This window comes from Rousettus aegyptiacus, unplaced genomic scaffold, assembly GCF_014176215.1.
Source record: "Rousettus aegyptiacus isolate mRouAeg1 unplaced genomic scaffold, mRouAeg1.p scaffold_m13_p_3, whole genome shotgun sequence".
Lineage (NCBI taxonomy): Eukaryota > Metazoa > Chordata > Mammalia > Chiroptera > Pteropodidae > Rousettus > Rousettus aegyptiacus.
Window position 1 is genome coordinate 95,052,136 of NW_023416306.1, and position 20,248 is coordinate 95,072,383.

At 33.1% G+C, this 20,248-nt stretch overlaps 1 protein-coding gene across 4 annotated transcripts in view; it reads right to left on the reverse strand.

Annotated features, from left to right (window-relative positions):
* The window catches only part of MIPOL1 (mirror-image polydactyly 1), a 231,853-nt gene that overhangs the window by 158,153 nt on the left and 53,452 nt on the right, over positions 1-20,248 (reverse strand). For all 4 annotated transcript variants that reach the window (XM_016138601.2, XM_016138599.2, XM_036238290.1 and 1 more), the window contains one exon: positions 15,564-15,693. In XM_016138601.2, the coding sequence (XP_015994087.1) occupies positions 15,564-15,693 (130 nt within the window). The remainder of the gene's footprint in view (positions 1-15,563; positions 15,694-20,248) is intronic.

Here is a 20,248-nt window from a genome sequence, read left to right on the forward strand (position 1 = left end):
AATGTGAAGAATTATTATTTTAACAGAAAAAGAAAGCATTTCAATGCTTTAAAATAGCGTCTTTTAACAGGATATGCTTAAGATAATTGAATTTAGTCTAATATTAAAATTCCCCACTAACAATGTTTTAAAAATTAAAATCAAATTTTCTTATTAAAGATTATACTAAATCTTTAGCACATGAATTTAATATTAAGACTATAAATAATGTACGTGATTGCCCTTAAAAGTATATAAAATATAGGGATTTATTCTTTTGATGAATGAATTTGAAACAGGTTTGGTAACAATGTCAAGTCTGACATGCAGGGCATGAATAAGCCAAGTCAACCACTTAGCACCTGGATCACAATTTTGCTTTATTATTGGAATTTATAATTGAAGTAAGTACAGTAATAAATGATTATAAAGGGAAAAATAAAACTAATAAACAAATGATTAACTCGACACTTGAAAATTTACACAGAAACAAGTTTGACACAAACATGAATTTGGAAAGAGAAAAAGCCAATACTTGTATTTCTCTACACGCATTTCTTTAAAAGTCTCAGAGAATATTGTACAGATATTAAAGATTAACTACATCATAATTTAATCTCAACTAGATTATACAGAGCAGAGATCAGCAAACTTTTTCTGTAAAGGGTCAGACAGTAGTTTAGACTTTGTCGTATGTTGTTCACTGTTGCAGCTATTAAACTCTGCCTTTGTAGTGTAAAAACATGCACAGGTAACAGACACATAAACAGGTGTGGCTGTGTTCCAATAAAACTTTATTTACAAAAACAGGTGATAGGTCCTTCTTTGCTGATCACTGATATAGAGCATTAAAAAATGAGACCAGATCTTTGATGTTAATACTCTGTAAGTGCCAATTCAGTATATTTGACATGTTTTCCTGAGCTGGATCATTCAATAGCTAGTTAAAGATTAGTCATCAAAAAAAGTGGTTTTCAGAAAGTTAAATTCAGTCCTACCATATCACTTAAATTTATTACTTAAGAAAACATAAAAATTAGACCAAAACAATCAACCTTTAGAAAAACATAAGACAATTTAAATCACCTATACAGTATATTCACTTTTCTATATAAAATGACCTTTTAGGTTTAAGGCTTACTAGCAGCATATACAGCATATAAAACTTCACTGCTTTAATAAAGAATAGTGTTATACAAAATATACCTGAGAAACTATAAATTAGATATTATTAATTTAAGGTTTACAATTACACAAAAGAACCTCAACCTTTTATAAACTCTAATTTATGCCTACAACAGTCTAACTAGACATAGTCATGATAATTAGTAAGAATTTTGCTGAAGTAAATGTCCATGGGCTCAAGTTTCAATTGATTTCCTATACCATGCAAATTCTGACTGACAACCTTGCACTCTAAGTGAAAAGACCCATGTATGAAATGTCACATTTCTTGATTTATCCCTAAATCACTCAATATCATGTCTTTTATGTCTTTCTTTTCTGAACCTATAGTCATTCACCCGTTCAATGGGAATAAGGTAAACTTTGACCTCAAATTATAAAAAGAACGAGTGATCAGCTAATCAGAAAATTCTAAACTGTTTGTTTTTATTCTCTAAGTCTCATTTTTATATAGTACCATTCTTAATATGTTAAAAAATACACCAACAATAACAAAGAGACTGAAAAAATATATTATGTTCTCAAAAGTTAGAATATACATATGCAAACTTGCCTATGTTAGTATGTATATGTAAGTCATTTTAACTTGAATTCTTTTTACTTTTTTCCTATTTGTGGATAAAAGTAAAAAAGACAAAGCACTGAAGATTCAAGGGGTAAGGGAAGGCAGAGAAGTGGGAGAGTAATAAGATAACACAGACATTAAACAGAAAGATGCAAAGTAAGTCAGAAGTGGCAAAGAGAAAAAAGACAGAGGAATTTGAAGATTACAGGAAGAAAAAATAAGAAATGAAAATAGAAAGAGATATGAAATAATCTATTTATAATGTCAACCTATACTTAATCCTCCAAATATGCCTTTCTATCAACGAAAGCTGTTATAAACTGGTTTTATCTTAACAAGGATTTAGTCTAAACTATACCATTGAAAGTTCAGAACCTATAGACCAGATGAGTAGAAAGAAACCTCCACAGTGCCATTTAAAAAGATGCTAACATATTAATCTTTGTTGTTGTTAGTCTTCCTCCTTATGTATGGTTCTTCCTGATCCCTCCACCTGTACCCCTAGATTATAATACTGTAAGAGTTGACTATAAACTGTTCCTAGAAACCAATTGGTTGCATCAGTAAATATTATTTTAAGTATTTATGTAATTATTTACTTAATGTCGATCTTAACTAAACTGGGACAATAATGCTGTGTTCTGAGCAAACAGAACTGTACCTGACATATAAATATATATTCAATAAATATTTATTGAATGAATGAATTAACTAAAAGAAAAGGTTTGCGATTGTTTTCCTTTTCTTTTCCCATTTCTCCTTCAGAACAAAAGCTACGAAGAACAAAATGAAAAAGGCTCTACTTAAGAACCCCTCATTTTAATATATTGTAATAAAAACTGTAACAAATACATGTACAAATTAAAGTAGATAGAGGGCAGTGGGGGTAAAACAAATTAAAGAAAGATATATCACTTGTACCACTGATTAGTATAGGGACCACGAAGAACAGTTTTAAGAATGAATTAATACATTATAAATTCCCTTTTAGTTGCTAAGTTTGAGTTGCCTGTGTGAGTATGAGATAGACCGAGTCTTGTAATGCATAATTGACTGACTCTTTGAGCGACCAGTCAACCACTCAAAGTTTTTTCACTTATAAAACATGAATATCGACTACCTCAATGAGTTGTGTTATTGTATGAAAAAAAGATGTTATCTTTTGGGACTAAATTTGATTTCTGAAAATCACTAAAACCTATTTAAAAGCAAATTTCATAAATAAAATTGGTGATCAATACCGTAACGAGCTTTATGGTCATAAATTTCATGTAATTATAGTATGGTGTGGCAGTTGACAAACTGAATGAAATGGTACTTGAAAATCCCTTAATAAGAGTTATAAAGTTACGGTGGAAACAGTACTGAAAGAAAAAAAAGGTATCTACTTTGAAAAGTATGTTTAAAAACATCTGGTTCCAGCAACTTTTTTTGTAGATAAAAGCAAACTGATTCTAAAACACATATATGGAAGAGTACAGGTACTAGAATAGCTGAAACTATTCTACAATAAACAAGCAAAAGTAGAGGGCTTATATTATCTGATTTCAAGACTTACTATAAAGATTCAGTAATCAAGACTGTGTGAGACTTCATAGTTTGGAAGTTCTGGTCAAGACAGTAGAGTAGATTACTGCTGTGCTTGCCACCTCCCATGACCACACTAAAATTATAATCAAATTATAGAACAATCAACATGGAAAACCATCTGAAGACTAGCTGAACATAACTACATTGAGGCTGGAAGAAGAGGCAGAGATGTGAAATGGGCGGTAAAGGTTCCCCTGGAGTAGCAAAGAGCCACAGCCCCACACTGGGGCTTCCTGGCTCAGAGTCTGAATGCCAGGAAAAGAAGTCCCCATCAAATCTAGCAGTAAAAATCAATGGGGATTCTGTCTGCTCAGGTGAGACAAAAGGCTGGAAACCCAGACATCCCTTTAAAGGGCCTATGTACAGACTCACTCTCAGGCAGAGGGACAGGAGCTCCAGGGGCACCAGAGACATACAGGAAAAGACTGAGTTGTGTGGTTTCAGGGTGAGGGATGGAAGGAAAGCTGCCATTAACCCTGCATTGAACCCTCCTCCTGTGCAGCCTACAGATGGATGCCATCTTGCCTGTGTTGAGCCCTGCCCTCAACACGGCCAAATCTGAATCTGCATTGGCCTGGTAAACTCTGCTTGCTTACCCTGGTGACTCTCTGGAACCCCACGCCATCCGACTCTCAAATTGTCAGGGGCACATTCTTTGCCAGGCAACCAGTCACACCTTGTCATCTTAGTAGGAGGCTCTTTCAGCAACAGTCAACAAGCCTTGGCTCCTAAGCGCCTCTGAAGATAATTATAATTCCGGTGGTAAGCAACCAGCCCCAGCTGGAGCTGTAGTACTGCTTGAACAAATCTTGGGGTCTGCAGGCCCAAGGTGGGCAGTGAATAGCCTCAGTGAGATTTAAGACATTTGCAAATGGCCACAGGCTCAGCAGTATTGGCACGATATCTGAATCTGCACTAACCTGATGAACACTACTTGAGCTGCCCTGGTGACTTCCTGGGATCCTGCCTCACTCAATTCAAGTATCAATTGAGGCTCATTCAGTTGCAGAGCCTTCCAAGCAGCCAGCAGGAAGTCTAAGGACTTCGGATACCCTGGGCCTTCTGCTGAGCTTCCCCAGGCCTGATACTGGTGCAGCCAGCTCAGGTTCATAGCTTGGCTTCTTCCATGTGCCTTTAGTACCAACGTAGTGAGTGACTAGCTACAAATAGCTTTGTAGTTTCTACCACGTCGCTCTGTGCTGGTAAAAGGCCATAAGTGACTTTGGACTGCATGGGAGCCCCTCCCAAGGGGCCCCAGAACCAACGTACCTGGAGCCTGGCATTAGACCACAACAGAACACCACCTGATTAGCTCCATAAAGACACACCAAAAGGGTGATCTCAACAGGCACACGAGCACACTGGGGTGAATCCCACTCCATGAGGTCAATCCCCACACAGCAGCTTATACCCTGTGGGTGTGGTGAATCCTCACGGCCAGTCAGTTTGAGAGTCGATCCCATCCACTGACGTGCCAACAGAAATCAAGGATCAACTACAATAGGAGAGCATAGACAACCCACACAAGGGACACTCCTGGAGCACCCAGCACAGGTGATCTGGGAGAATGTACCAATAAGCTACACAGGACACCTAATATATAAGGCCACCTGGCTAAAACGGAATGATGTACCAGCTCTATCTAATACATAGAAAAAACTCAAAAGCCAAACTGAGAAAACAAAGAAAAATGTGCAAATGAAAGACCAGGAAAAAACTCCAGAAAACAAAACTAAATGAAATATAGGCAAGCAACCTACCAGATACAGAGATCAAATCACTGTTTATAAAGATGTTCAATGAACTTAAGGGAAAAATTGATGATCTTGGTGAGAACTTCAACAAAAAGATAGTAGGCATAAAAAAGGACAAAGAAACCATAAAAAATACAGTTAGAAATGAAGAATACAATAACTGAAATGAAGAATACACTAGAAGAAATCAACAGTAGATTAGATGAAGCGGGAGTTCAAATTAGCAATCTAGAAGAAAAAGTAGCAGAAAATATCCAATGAGAACAGGAAACAAGAAAAAAATTATTCAAAAACTGAGGAAAGTTTAAGGGACCTCTGGGACAACGTCAAGTGCAGCAACATTTACATTAAGAGGGTACCAGAAGGAGAAGAAAGGAAGCAAGGAACTGAAAACTTATTTGAAAAAATAATGATTGAAAACTTCCATAACTTGGCAAAGAGAGTAGACATACGGCCCAGGAAGCACAGAAAATCTCAGACAAGGTGAACTCAAAGAAGCTCACACCAAGACACATCATAATCAAAATGCCAAAGATTAAAGACAAAGAGGATCTTAAAGCAGCAAGAACAAAAGCATTAGTTACCTCCAAGGGAGCTCCCATAAGACTGTCAACTTATTTTTCAACAGAAATTTTACAAGCCATAAGGGACTGGCAAGAAATATTCAAAATGATGAAAAGAAAGGGAATACAACCAAGACTACTATACCTGGCAAAACTATCAATCAAAATTGAAGGTAAGATAAAGAGCTTCTCCGATAAGCAAAGTTGAAGGAATTCATCACCACCAAAACAATATTACAAGAAATTTTAAAGGGACTTCCTTATGAAAAGGAAGTGAGGGGAGGGATAAACATGAATAATAAAATAGCAATAACTATGTACCTATCAATTATCACTTTAAATGTAAATGGATTAAATGTTTCAATCAAAAGACATAGAGTAGTTGAATGGATAAGAAAACAAGACCAATACATATACTGTCTACAAGAGACCCATTTCAGATTGAAAGCCATGCACAGACTGAAAGTAAAGGGATGGGTGAGATATTTCATGCAAATAAAAATGAAGAAAAAAAATAAGAGACAAAGAAGGACATTACAAAATGATAAAGGGGTAAATTCAACAAGAAGACGTAACCGTAATAAACATATATACACCTAACATAGGAGCACCTAAATATATAAAGCAAATGTTGGCTGACATAAAGAGAGAGAGAGGTCAACAGTAATACAGTCACGGTAGGGAATTTGTAACACCCCACTGACACCAATGGACAGATCTTCAAGATGGAAAATCAACAAGAAAATAGTGGCCTTAAAAGATACACTAGACCAGATGTACTTAATTGATATTTTTAGACATTTCACCCCAAAGCAGCATAATAAACATTCTTCTCAATTGCACATGGAACATTTTCCAAGATAGACCACATGTTAGGCCACAAAACATGTCTCGATAAATTTAAGAAGACTGAAATCACATCAAGTGTCTTCTCTGACCACAATGGTATGAAATTAGAAATTGACTACAAGAAAATAACTGAAAAATACACAAACACCTGGAAGCTAAATAACATGCTTGTAAGCAATGAATGGGTTAACAGTGAGATCAAGGAAAAAATGAAAAATTATGTTGAGACAAATGAAAATTAAAACACATTGACTCAAAATCTATGGGACACAGCAAAACCATTCCTAAGAGGGAGATTTATAGCAATACAGGCCTACCTACAGAAACAAGAAAAATCTCAAACAATCTAATCTTACACCTAAAGGAATTAAAAAGACAACAGCAAATAAAGCCCAATGTGAGTAGAAAGCAGGAAATAATAAAGATCAGAGTGGACATAAATAAAATAGAGTCTAAAAAAACATTATGAAAGATCAATGAAACCAAGAGCCGATTCTTTGAAAAGATAAACAAAACTGATAAATCTTAACCAGACTCATCAAGAAAAAGAGAGACAACCCAAATATGTAAAATCAGAAATGGAAGAGAAGTGACATTGACACCCCAGAAATACAAAGGATATAAGATAATACTACAAGCAACTGTATGCCACCAAATAAGACAATACTGAAGAAATGAATACATTCCTAGAAACATACATTCTTCTAAGGCTGCGTCAAGAAGAAACAAAAAATCTAAACCAATTGATTACTACTAACAAAATCAAATAAGTAAGCAAAGAACACACCAAAACCAAAAGCCCTGAACCAGATGGCTTCAAGGTGAATTTTACCAAATACTCAAAGAAGACTTAACACCTATCATTCTCAATGATTCCAAAAAATTCAAGGAGAGAGAAGACTCCCAACCTCATTTTATGATGCCAGCATTATCCTGATTCCAAAACCAGACAAAGACATTACAAAACAAAATTACAGGGCAATATCCCTAATGAATATAGATGCAAAAATCCACAAAAAATAGTAGCAAAATGAAATCAGCAATACATTAAACATATCCACAACTATGATCAAGTGGAATTTATTTCTGGGATGCAAGTTTGGTTCAATATCCAGAAATCAATTAATGTGATATACCACATAAACAAAATGAAGGATAAAAATCACATAATCATATTAATAGATGCAGAAAGAGCATTTGACAAATACCAGCATCCATTTATGATAAAAGATCTCAGTAAAGTAGGAATGGAGGGAACATATTTCAACATAATAAAGGCCACAGATGACAACAAACGCACAGCTCACATAATACTCAAGTGGAAAAAGCTAAAAGTATTTTCCTTAAGATCAGGAATAAGACAAAGATGTCTACTTTCACCACTTTTTTTTTCAACATAATGTTGGAAGTCCTAGCCACAATAGTCAGGCAAGTAAAATAAATAAAAGGTGTCCAAATTGGAAAGGAAGAAGTAAAACTCCATTATTTGCAGAGGACATTACACAATATACAGAGACCCCTAAAGATTACACCAAAAGCTATTTCAGAACTGATAAATGAATTCAGTAAAGTAGCAGGACACAAAATTAATATTCAGAAATCAGTAGCATTCTTATACACCAATAATGAATTAACATGAGAGAAATTAATAAAATCCCATTTACAATTTCATCAAAAACAATAAAATACCTAGTAATAAATTTATCTAAGGAGGTAAAAGACCTATTCTTGAAAATTATGTCACTGAAGAAAGAAAGAAATATTTAAATAAATGGAAGAATACACAATACCAGGCTCATGGACAGAAGAATTAACATCGTTAAAATGTCCATATTACCTAGAGCAATCTATAGATTTAATTAAATTCCTATGAAAATACCAACAACATTTTTTACAGAACTAGAAAAAATAATCCTAAAATTTATATGGAACCGTAAAAGACCCTAAATAGCCATGGTGATTCTGGGGAAGAAAAAAAAAAAAAAAAAGAACAAAGTTGGAGGAGGTATTACATTACCTAATATCAAACTATACTACAAGCCTATAATAATCAAAACAGCAAGGTACTGGCATAAAAACAGACACAGAGATCAATGGAACAGAATAGAGAGTTCAGAGATAAATCCACACCTGTGTAGCCCTTTAATCCATGACAAAGGAGGCAAGAATATACAATGGGGTCAAGACAGTCTATTTAATAAATGGTGGTGGTAACACTGGACAGATACATACAAAAAAAATGAAACTGGACCACCTACTTACACCATATATAAGAACAAACTCAAAATGAATTAAAGACTTAAATGTAAGACCCCCAAATCATAAAACTCCTAGAAGAAAACACAGGTAGTAACCCCTCTGATATTGGTCTTAGTAATATTTTTTCTGATATATCTTCTTGGGCAAGGGAAAAAAAATAAACAAATTGGACTACATCGAATTAAAAAGTTTTTGCACAGCAAAGGAAACAATAAAACGAAAAGACAGCCTATCAAATAGGAAAAGATATTTGCCTATGATACATCTGATAAGGGGTTAATATCCAAAATTTATAAAAAACTAATACAACTCAACATCAAAAAGACAAACAACCCAATTAAAAAATGGTCAGAGGACTTGAATGGGCATTTCTCCAAAAAGGACACACAAATGACCAATAGACAAATGAAAAGATGATCAACGTTAACTAATCATCAGAGAAATGCAAAACCACAATGAGACATCACCTCACACCTGTCAGAATGAATAGCCATAAATCAAAAAACAAAAAGCATTGGTGACAATGTGGAAAAAAGGAAACCCTCATACAAGGTTGGTGGGACTGCGAGTCGGTACAACTACTATGGAAAACAGTTTTCAGGTTCCTTCAAAAATTAAAAACAACTACCTTATGACCCGGCAATTCTACCTCAGGGTATTTATCTGAAGAAAACCAAAATACTAATTTGAAAAGACGTATACACCCCTATGCTCACTGTGGTGCTATTTACAACAGCCAAGATATGGAAGCAACCTAAGTGCCCATCAACAGATGATTAAATAAAGAAGTTGTGGGGGGGAGGCGGAGGTGGGGGGGGGAGTTGCACGTGTAATGAAATATTACTGAGTCATAAAAAAAAATGAGACCTTAACATTTGCAACAACATGGATGGATATAGATGGTATTATGCTAAGTGAAATAAGTCATACAGAGAAAGACAAATACCATATGATTTCACTTACATGTGGATTATAAAGAACAAAATAAACAAACAAACTAAATGAAAACACACACAGATAGAGCACAAACATGATTAACAGATGGGAGGGAGATTGGAGGCTGGTTAAGAAAAGTAAAGGGATTAAGAAGTACAAATTGGTAGTAACAAAAGTGTCACGGAGAAGAAGTGATGCATAAGGAATACAGTCAATAATACTGTAATAACTATGTATAGTGCCAGGTGGGTACTATATTAGTTAAGGGGATCACTTCATAAGTTATATAAATGTCTAACCACTTTGTTGTACCTGAAACAAATATAAAATAATACTGAATTTCAACTCTAGTTGAAAAATAAAAATGAAGGGAAAAAAAGACTGTGTGGTATTGGCAAAGGGATAGGCACCACAGATCAATGGAACAGAACAGAAAGTCCAGTAATTAACTCACGCAAATATAGTCAACTGATTTTTGACAAAGGTATGAAGAAAATTTAATGGAGAAATGATATCCTTTTCAACAAATGGTGCTGGAATAAATGGATGTCCATATGCAAAAAACAACGAAAATCTTCAATAGTACCACATACCTTACACAAAAATTAACTCAAAATGGATAACAGACCTAAATGTAAAATATAACATTTATAACTTTTAGAAGAAACACAGAAGAAAAATCTGTGTTACCTTACTATGACAATCAATGAGTTTTAGATTCAATACCAAAAGCAAAATCCATGAAAGAAAAAAAGAAACCAATAAAATAGATTTGATCAAAATTGAAAAGTAATGTTCTGCTAAACACAATGCTAAAAGAAATATTAAAACTACATAGACTCTAAGAAAATATTTGAAAATCAACTATTTGATAAAGGACTTAATCCAGAAATATAAAAATTAACAAGAAAACAAACAATCCAATTTGAAAAACTGGTCAAATATAAGAACAGACACTTTACCCAGAAGATATAAAGATGGCAAATAAACATAAAAAGATACTCAATATTATTTGTCACCAGAGATTGTCTAACATCCAAAACAGGAAACAAAACAAAACAAAAACAATAATTTCGAGTGCTGGTAAAGACGGAGAGCAACAAGAACTCTGATTCACTGCTGGTATGAATGCAAAATGGTATAGCCACTATAGGAGAGTCTGGCAGTTCCTCCCAAAGTTAACACAGATTTAACATAAATCCTACCAATTAAGCTACTAGGTTTAACCAACTGACTTGAAACATATGCCCACACAAAAACCTGTATGAGAATGCATATAGAAACTTTATTTAAAATTGCCAAAAATTTTTTCTAAAAAAATCACCAGATCAGAGGATTCTAGAATAGGATGCAGACTGTGAAAGAGAGCCTGACACATTCGGAATATATGGCATAACCTCACTTAAGCACGTATGTAAAACAAACGAGCCAACCTAAGTAACTTTGCAAAGTGGTATTTTGACTGGAAACTACAAGACTCGACTAAAGGAACTATATATAAACAGCGTACTCTGGCTGATAAAGTTGTTTCTCATGGAGGTATGTGTTAATGCTTCTAAAAGCATTATAATGTATACTGAAGTAGAACAAATAAGTAAATGGATGGTGTGGCACGGAAGCCAAGTTATTTACTGTTGTAGAGGGAAATTATATACAGGAAAAAAGGGGAAAGCTAGAATGAATTACATGGTAATGGATTAGAATCAGAGACAATATGAATTTAGGTTTAGCTTAAGAAAGATTCAAATGGATAGATACATAATTAATTATAGATACGTGTATATACATTAGTTAATATACATACATGTATTTCCTAGCTCTTTCTCCTGATCAGGCGTAGGAATAGTCATACCCAGCAACAATGAGCACACCTGGCATCCTGGTCTTAGTTTCTAATACCATTTTCCAATAAAAGGGACCAGGGCACCTTTGAGGAATGGCTGATTCTAGGGGTGGGGGACATCTCAATACATCCCTATAGAACATGACCCTGGAGCGTCTCGTAGTGCCAAAAAGTAAAGTGTTAAAAAATCAAAAGGATAAGGACATATCAAATTGATAAAAGAAGCAACTGAAAGAGTTTCCAAAGGCCAAAGATGGAATACTCCAAGCAACAAAGTTGGGTTAATATGTTATAACCCAACATATTAAATGAATATTAATGAGTCATATTGATATAAATAAATAAACGAGTGAAGGAGAAGAGACTGATTTCTTGTACCGAAGAATTACAAATAATTTATGCACATATTCTTCTCTGAGGGAAGTAGAGCTTAATTAACCTCTCGGGCTACCTCTTCTCTTCCTTCCTTGAATCTGGGCTGCACTTAAGTGATTTGCTTCAAATTGTAGAGTATGAAAGGGCAATATGTATAAGTAACTTAACTGTGGAGAAACATGGCAAACACTACTTTGACCAGGTAATCAAGATTAGCATCGTTGCTATAAGTCACACTGACAGAATATAACCTTGAAATAATGTGATGATGAGAATGGCCCTTCACTCCTGTACTCTTTGTCTCAAAATCCCATTACATCAGTCTAACCATAAGAAAAACATCAGAAAACCCCCAAATTGTGAGATATTCTATAAAATACCTGACCCAGTACTCCAGAAAACTGTCAAGGTCATCAAAAATAAGAGAAGTCTGAGAAAATGTTCACAGACTAGAGTAAGCAAGGGAGACATAGCAACTAAGTGTATATGCAACCCTGGACAGAATCTTGAAACATAGAAAGAACATTACAAAAATATCAGTGAAATCTGAATAAAGGGTAGAGTTTAGTTACTAGTTACATTACAATGCTGCTCTCTCTCCTATGACATTTTTACCAAGGTAATGTTAAGACATTAACAATAAGGAAAACTGAGTGAGGAGATACTATCTTCAAAATTTTTCTGTAAATCTAAAAGTATTCTAAAAAAAAAGTTTACTGGGGAAAAAAGTAAGTCCAAGTCAAGATGGTGGAATTAAATCTGAACATAGAAATCTATCCCATCTTATAACCACATGAACAAATGATAAAAATTAATCAAACAGGAAAGGAAATAGGACATTGCATAGTAATTTTTTTAAAGTAGAAACAGGGCAACGGGTGGAGAAATGATCATTTTGGTCAGATTCACCTAACTTTCTCTTTTATGAAAACACATATAGAGAAAAGACAACTCACCAAATCCTGAGAATTTTTCACTAAAACCACAGCACTTGGAAATAACTTGGGAGACCAGTGAAGTGAATAGATAGGCCAGAGAAAAGTAAAGTAAAACTTTCCTGAGTAGAAGCCTGCATTACTGAAGAATCTTTAGAGAGGAAGTAAGATTCATCAGGGATGGCCATTTTCTACTGTACTGGTAGAACAAATAAAAGGCCAAAAGTAATACTCCAAGGAATTAGGGTATATACAAGACCAGGTAAAGTGAACCCTGGGTGCATGCAGGACACTAACAGGGGCATACAGCCCCAGGGTAGTCTTCCCAACCTCTATACCCACCCTGTGCCCTAAGCTATGTAGGTGGTTCGAAAGCAATACCTTTCCAAGCTACTGCTGCTCAGAGGTGAAGGCAAACAGGTTTCAAATAACATTTCTCGAGGAAAATTCACTGTACCATATCAGAACACAGAAAAGTTCTTGACAATTTAAGCATGAGCAAGATGAAGAAAAAAGACATGTCAACTATGAATACACCATAAACATGACATAATACTATGAAAAAAAGATAAAGATCATAATATAAAAAATAACAAAACCAAGGAGAAGAAGAAAATTTTCCTGCTAATCACTGGCATTTTAGGAGAACATAAGAACATGAATTCAATAAAATATAGTTCAAAGAGATGATGCCAAAACAAAAGAGTGAATAAAAAAAAGAAATTGAAAACCATAAACAAACACTTTAATAAATGAACTAGAAAGAACAGAGAATGGAATAGTACAAGTTGGATTTATTAACATATAGAAAAAGTTTGAGATTATCACAGTGAAGCAGAAAAAAAGACAGGGATTAAAATAATTATTGAACAGATAATAAAGACAAAAGTGTACCACTATAAGATTAACTAAAGTCTCTAAAATAGAAAATCTAAAAAATAGAATAAAATATCCACCAATCTAAAATTTCCATAAAAATAAAGGAAAAACCAAATGACCCATAGAAAGTTATGCTGTGGTTCCAAAAATATTATTAAAAAATAATCAGAACAAACATCCTGATTAAGTTCTATTTAAAGAATAAAGAAAGAATCTTTCAGGTATCTAGGCAGAAAAAAACAAACTACCCTTAAGTGAGAAAAAAAAAAAATTGATTGACCTCAAACTTCTTTTCAGCCATACTCAATGTCATAAAAGAGAGTAACATTTTTAGAGTATTTAGAATGAAAAAAGACTTAACCCCAAAATTTTATTTATAACCAATTTGAATATAAGGATAACACGGAGACATTCTGGAGCATGTTAAATGAGAGAATATGAGCTCCTCCTCAAAATCTCTTTGAAAATGAAATTCTGTTACTCAGGAATTCCCTCCAATAAAGAACTCAGGCACAAAAATGCCACATCTGATAAAAGTTCCAATAATAAGTATCCCATCCTTTTAAAGATTAAAACTAAACAGGGGGCCACTCTTGCCATAGAATCTAATGCAACTTTTATAAATATTTTAAAAATCAACTTTATAAAGAAAAAGAAAAAATGAGTTTAAACTGATTATTTCATAGCTAAGAGTCAAATAGTACTGTTTAACTGAAATACTGCATGTTTCCAAAAACTGAAAAAAACCTGATGATTCTAACAATGTTTTTTAGTCTTTTTTCTCAAATTTAGATGGATCTTTAGAGAATATATTTTTTTGAGAGAAAACACTGCATGAAGTTCAAAAATTTCTTTAGTTTTACTTCAATTGATTATTACTCTTAAATTCAAGTAATACTTTATTACATCATTTGTTATGAGCTGGGTACTTTTCAATATTTATTAATATTTAGTCCTCATAATCTATGTAAAGCAGATGCTATTTAACCATTCTGTAGACAAACCAACCAACAAACAAAAAAACCACAGTCCTAGAGCCCCTGAGTAACTTGTTCATGGCTATACAGATAGAAGTGGTAGAGCCAAGATTCAAAGATAGATGGCTTGAGTCTGGAATCTGTGCTCTTAACCTCCACGCTATGACGCTTCTCAAATGAAACAGAATATAGAGAATGATTTGATTTCCACCAAATTAATTCTATGTATATATCCATTAAACCACTAACCATCTATCCTTCCAGATAATACTATTTAAGTATCTAAGTAAAAAGAAGTGTTTGGAATGATGTTTCCCTTTTGCAAAGACGGTTATTTGGAAGTATACAGTGTAGATAGAATATAAGTAAAATTTTTGTTCCTTTTTCAATGAGTTTAATGCTTTATAATAAGTCTCAGTCTTCTGTATACCTCACCACCCACAATGAAACCATTAAACAAAAACCAAATCATTTTACCTAATCATAAGTTGAAGACTGTCATGATAATTATATAATGACCTGTCTCCCTAATGAACCATGTTTCAAATAGTACTTTACTGTGATCCTGCACTCAGCCTAGTACAATGTTGGGCAGAGAGAACAATAAGTATACTGATGGACCATCATAAAATATTATGCTGCTACATTCTATCAATCTTACAAGTAACATATTTCTAGATGATCTAGGGCCTTTCTACAGTTTGATATGCAAACTACTACAACATGCCAGAAGTTTTAGAGAGACAGCGGGGATGTGGAATGAACCAATGTAACATACAAGAATCAGTAACATTTCTGAATATGTAACCGCCACATAACACATGCACTTTAAAAATGTTCCTAATGTCATATATAGTTTTAAATGTGTACATACACTTTTAGAGACATTTCCATGTGCTTGAGTTGTGCAATTGCTTCATCTCTCTCCTCATTGGCTAACTGCAGTCGAGACATAACAGCTTCATCACGTTCCCTTTGTGCAGAATACACTTCTTCAACTAGAGCTACCAAAATATTAACCCGTAATTAATTAGAGAAAATAAAAGAGAAATGCATACTTTTAGCAAAAAATAGATCCCCAAAATAATTCTGTTATTTTATTCAACTGAATTGTTATCAATTAATCACTTGAGAAAACATTATTTTTAAAAGCTACTGCAAAGTTGAGATATCATTTTATATGCATAAAAGCAGAAATTAAAAGGTCAAGTAATAACAAATATTGGAGCTTGTGAAATAAAGTAAACTCATACATACTGCAGATAGGTGTATATTTTTCTACAACTATGAAGGAAAAATTTAGCAATATTTACAATAGTTGAAAATGTGTCTAGGCTATAACCTGGCAAATCTTCCCTTTGGTGTGTAGCCCAAAGAAATTCTTGCACATGTACACAAGGAAACGTATAAAAGTGCTTATTGTGGCACTATATAATAACAAAAATTTAGAAATAACTCAAATGTCTGAGAACAGCAGAAAAAATAAATAACTTACTTAACATTCAAAATGGAATGTTATCCAGCATTTAAGATGAATTAACTGTGGACAAATGGAAAAATCTCAATAATGAAATTTTGGCAAAAATAGCAAATTGCAAAGACAGCTACCTATTATTTACTGATAAACACAGTGAAAATATTAAAACAAGCATAGAAATGCCCAAATACCAAAGTCAGGATAGTAGTTACCACAATAGGATGGTGGAAGGAGAGGAAAGAAAATGAGATCAGGGAAGATTAAACAGTGACAAAGCTGTGCTGCTTTAGCATTGCGCTTCTCTAGAGGCACCATTTATATAGATTATAATAATGGCATCATCTAGATTTGTGCAGCACTATAAAAAGAACTTTGATGTAATCTGAAATTATTTTTAAGCATAATTTCTACTTTAAATCTTACATGACTTAAAATATTACTATGTTAGACAAAAAGGGTCTCAAAAACCTGGACTACTAGTCCAAATTTTATTTGTACTGTCAAACACAAAACAAACTTAGAAAAGGTGTTTGAAATGTTCTTTTAGTTCATAAAACATTGAGCTTCTGCTAGGATTTATCATAGATCAACACAGTTAAGACAATTATTTTGTATTAAATTATAAGTAGAAGAAACAAACCCTGAGATTAAATCAACCACAGTTGTCCTTCGGTATGCACAAGGGATTGGTTCCAGGACCCCCATGGACACCAAAATCCACAGATGCTCAAGTCCTGTATATAAAATGGCATAGTATTTGTATATGACCTATATTTGCATATAGGCTATAGCAGGGCACGCTTACACAAAATTTCATTTGCATGGATTCAGCATAGTGCTTAATGCATGGCAAATTCAAGTCCTGCTTTTTAGAGCTTTCTGGAAATTTTTTTATATGAGTATTTTTGATCTGTGGTTGGTTGAATCTATGAATAACAAACCTGTGGATACAAAGAGCCAACTGTATTATCTTTTGCATAGTAGAGTATGAAATGGAACATGCAATGGCAGGGCAAAAGCCAAAATCACTTCTAACAACCTGAACCTAAGGAAAGAGAAATATCCACCCATCCACCTTTCCACCCACCCACCCATCCATCCATCCATCCTTCCAATATTTATTAAGCGCCTGTGGCAGTTATCCATCTAGTTTTAAGGAATATGAATACAGTGGTCTGAAAAGTCCTCATCCTGGAGAACATTCTATTACAGAGAGACAGACAGTAGAAAGAAAAACAGGCCAAACAGTAAGTAGGCAGATAGGCAGATATAGATAACAGATCATAGTAAAGGTTTTGAAGGAAAATAAGGCTGGATAAGAGAAAACAGTGTCTTAAACAGATGGAGAATAGATTAAGCAGTTTGTTGGTTTCTTAAAAAATTAAACATACACCTACTAAAGATTCAGCTATTTCACTCATGGATATTTATTCAAGAGAAATTAAAATGTTTTGTTCATACAAAAACTTAAACACAAATACTCATAGCACCTTTATCTATAATAACCCCAAACTAGAAACAACCCAAATTTCTATCACCAGATAAATGGGTAAAAAAAAAAAAAACTCTGATAAAATGTGCTGGATCAACTGGATGTCCATTTGCATAAAACCAAATACTTTTAATTGACAATTTAGATAAGGTTAAGAGATTCTTGTTATGAAACTGGATTTTGAAAGAACCAGTACATTTCAGCACAATTTTTATAATTTTTTAAGGTAGTATCATTTACTATTATGTGGCTATACTTTCTGTGGCTATACTATTCTGTTATGTATCAACTCATCAGGCTGTTTTGAAAGAAACTTCTGCCTGTAATATAGTAGGCAAATAGTGAGTTTTATTTTCCCCCTAATTGTACACAATCTCCTTTCAGGCAGGATATTCATAACAGCTTAGAAAAAGTGACATTTATTAGGAAGAATATGGACTTTGATTAGATCCAAGATGTTATCATATAAACTTACACAATTCATTTTTACATAGAGTGTATTTCTTAAATTATTTTAGTAGCATTTCAAGTGTATAAAATGGATATAATACCACCATTTATGTTGTGAAGGAAAGTTAAATAAGATAATATAAGAAAGCTCTTAGCCAAATAAACAAACTGGATTCTTAATAAACATTAGTTCCATGCCATCACTACCATCACCACTCTCAATCCACGCACTTATGATTTGGTTTCATTTCCAGACATATTAAAAATGTGATTTTGATTAACTTGGACCACTTATGTATGTAAAAAAAAAAGTCCTTACTTTTTAGCCTTTTTTGTTGGATTGCAAAAATTATAAAGATGGACTGAAAGAAAAATTATTCATATCTCATTCTATATCATATACTGCATATTATAACGATATAAGTTTGTATAAAATATGATATTCTAAGATATTTTTAAATTTTTACATTGAAAACACTTCTAATTTCTAAGTAAGATAGGATGCATAAAATGATGCTAAAAATTGATTAACATGTATATTATTTTATCTTAAAATATTCTGGCACATCAAAGTATTAATTACTAATTACTAAATACTAATTACTAAAACTTTAACATCAATAGGCTTCCGTAAAGTGTGATGAAATCTTTATAAAATGACATTTAATAATGTAAGCTCTGTTCTACTTTAACTGCAATAACATTTGATGAAAGAGGTAAGGCTAGCAATATTAAGGGCTTTAATAATAAGTCTAGTTATTTTTATGCTTAAAGGTAAACACTTTACATGGAGGGCTTATTTGGTCCAATGTGATCAAGAAAAAAAAAATATTTGTTCCTCTATAATGCTATATCAACTCCAAAGATGTAAATAATGTGTGTATTTAAAGATTATCTTCTAAGTATACTAAGGTTAAAATTTCAAATACCATAAGACACAAACACACACATAAAATCTGATTATATATTTTATAAATACTATGAATTTTTTTAAAAATTAAGGTATTACTGAGTGATAATATTTGAGTTTTTAGGTTTTATGCGTGTAAAATTTGTTAATTATGAAAAACATAATTTCTTCTACAATTCAGAACTTTTAAAGGATCAATATGCAACTCTCAAACATTTTTAGTAAAGAAAACTTAATTGTAAACACTGAGCCTTTCCAAGGTAGATGACTATTACAAAGTTCACTAGAAAATCAATATAGCATTTTAGTTGGAATTTGCTCATTAAACACCCACAGCTCTAATGCAAATTATGATGGAATGAATAAAGCAAATACGCATGCTTCTTTCTTTTTATTAAATGTAAAATCTACTGTTAATTGCATCTCGTATGTCATACAAACTTTTCTCCTTAACTATTAAATAGAAGCTTTAACAAAAGTCATTAGAGATTCTCTTTCTTTGACTTGAATAAATTTCAATATTTGTTCAGTAAAGGTTCACAGCAGTTAAATTACATTAACAAATATTATTAGCTACTATGTAAGCCAACCAAGTAAAATACTTATATTGTAGGTAAAACAAATCATTGGGTGTTTACAATAATATTTGGATATCTCCATTTTTAAACATGGTTATCAAATATCCTATAATTCTTAGTCAAATTCAAAAAGATTCAGAGAGGATCACCCCCCACCACCACTACTAAATACTCAAATTTGTTTAGTAAGCTAATTGTTTTCTAATATGAGCAAGAGTAAATATGAAGAAGCTGAACTGTACTAAGTATGAGTTTATTGAGTCAAGATAGAGTACATATTTTCTTAGTAGAATTCAAGTCTATTGACAAACCCATATTCTACACTTCTCAAACTACCTTTAAAATACAGTCGAAGTGAGACAGTATATTGGAAAACAATCTAGTTTAAACACTGGATCATGATTCTCTAAATAACATAATTTGGAGGATAGACATTTCCCAGGAAAAAGAATCCATTTAACATTCTCAAGGTAGCTATGCAAATAGAAAAGGCTGAACATAAAGAGAGGAAAGAAGAAATCATTAGGATTTGAATTGACACACATAAAATAATCACTGATTACAATTCGTATTCCAAAATTCTAAACAACAAATAAACACAGATAATAGATTTGTAAAAGCAGATCTTTGCTACATATGAAAGAATGTCGCA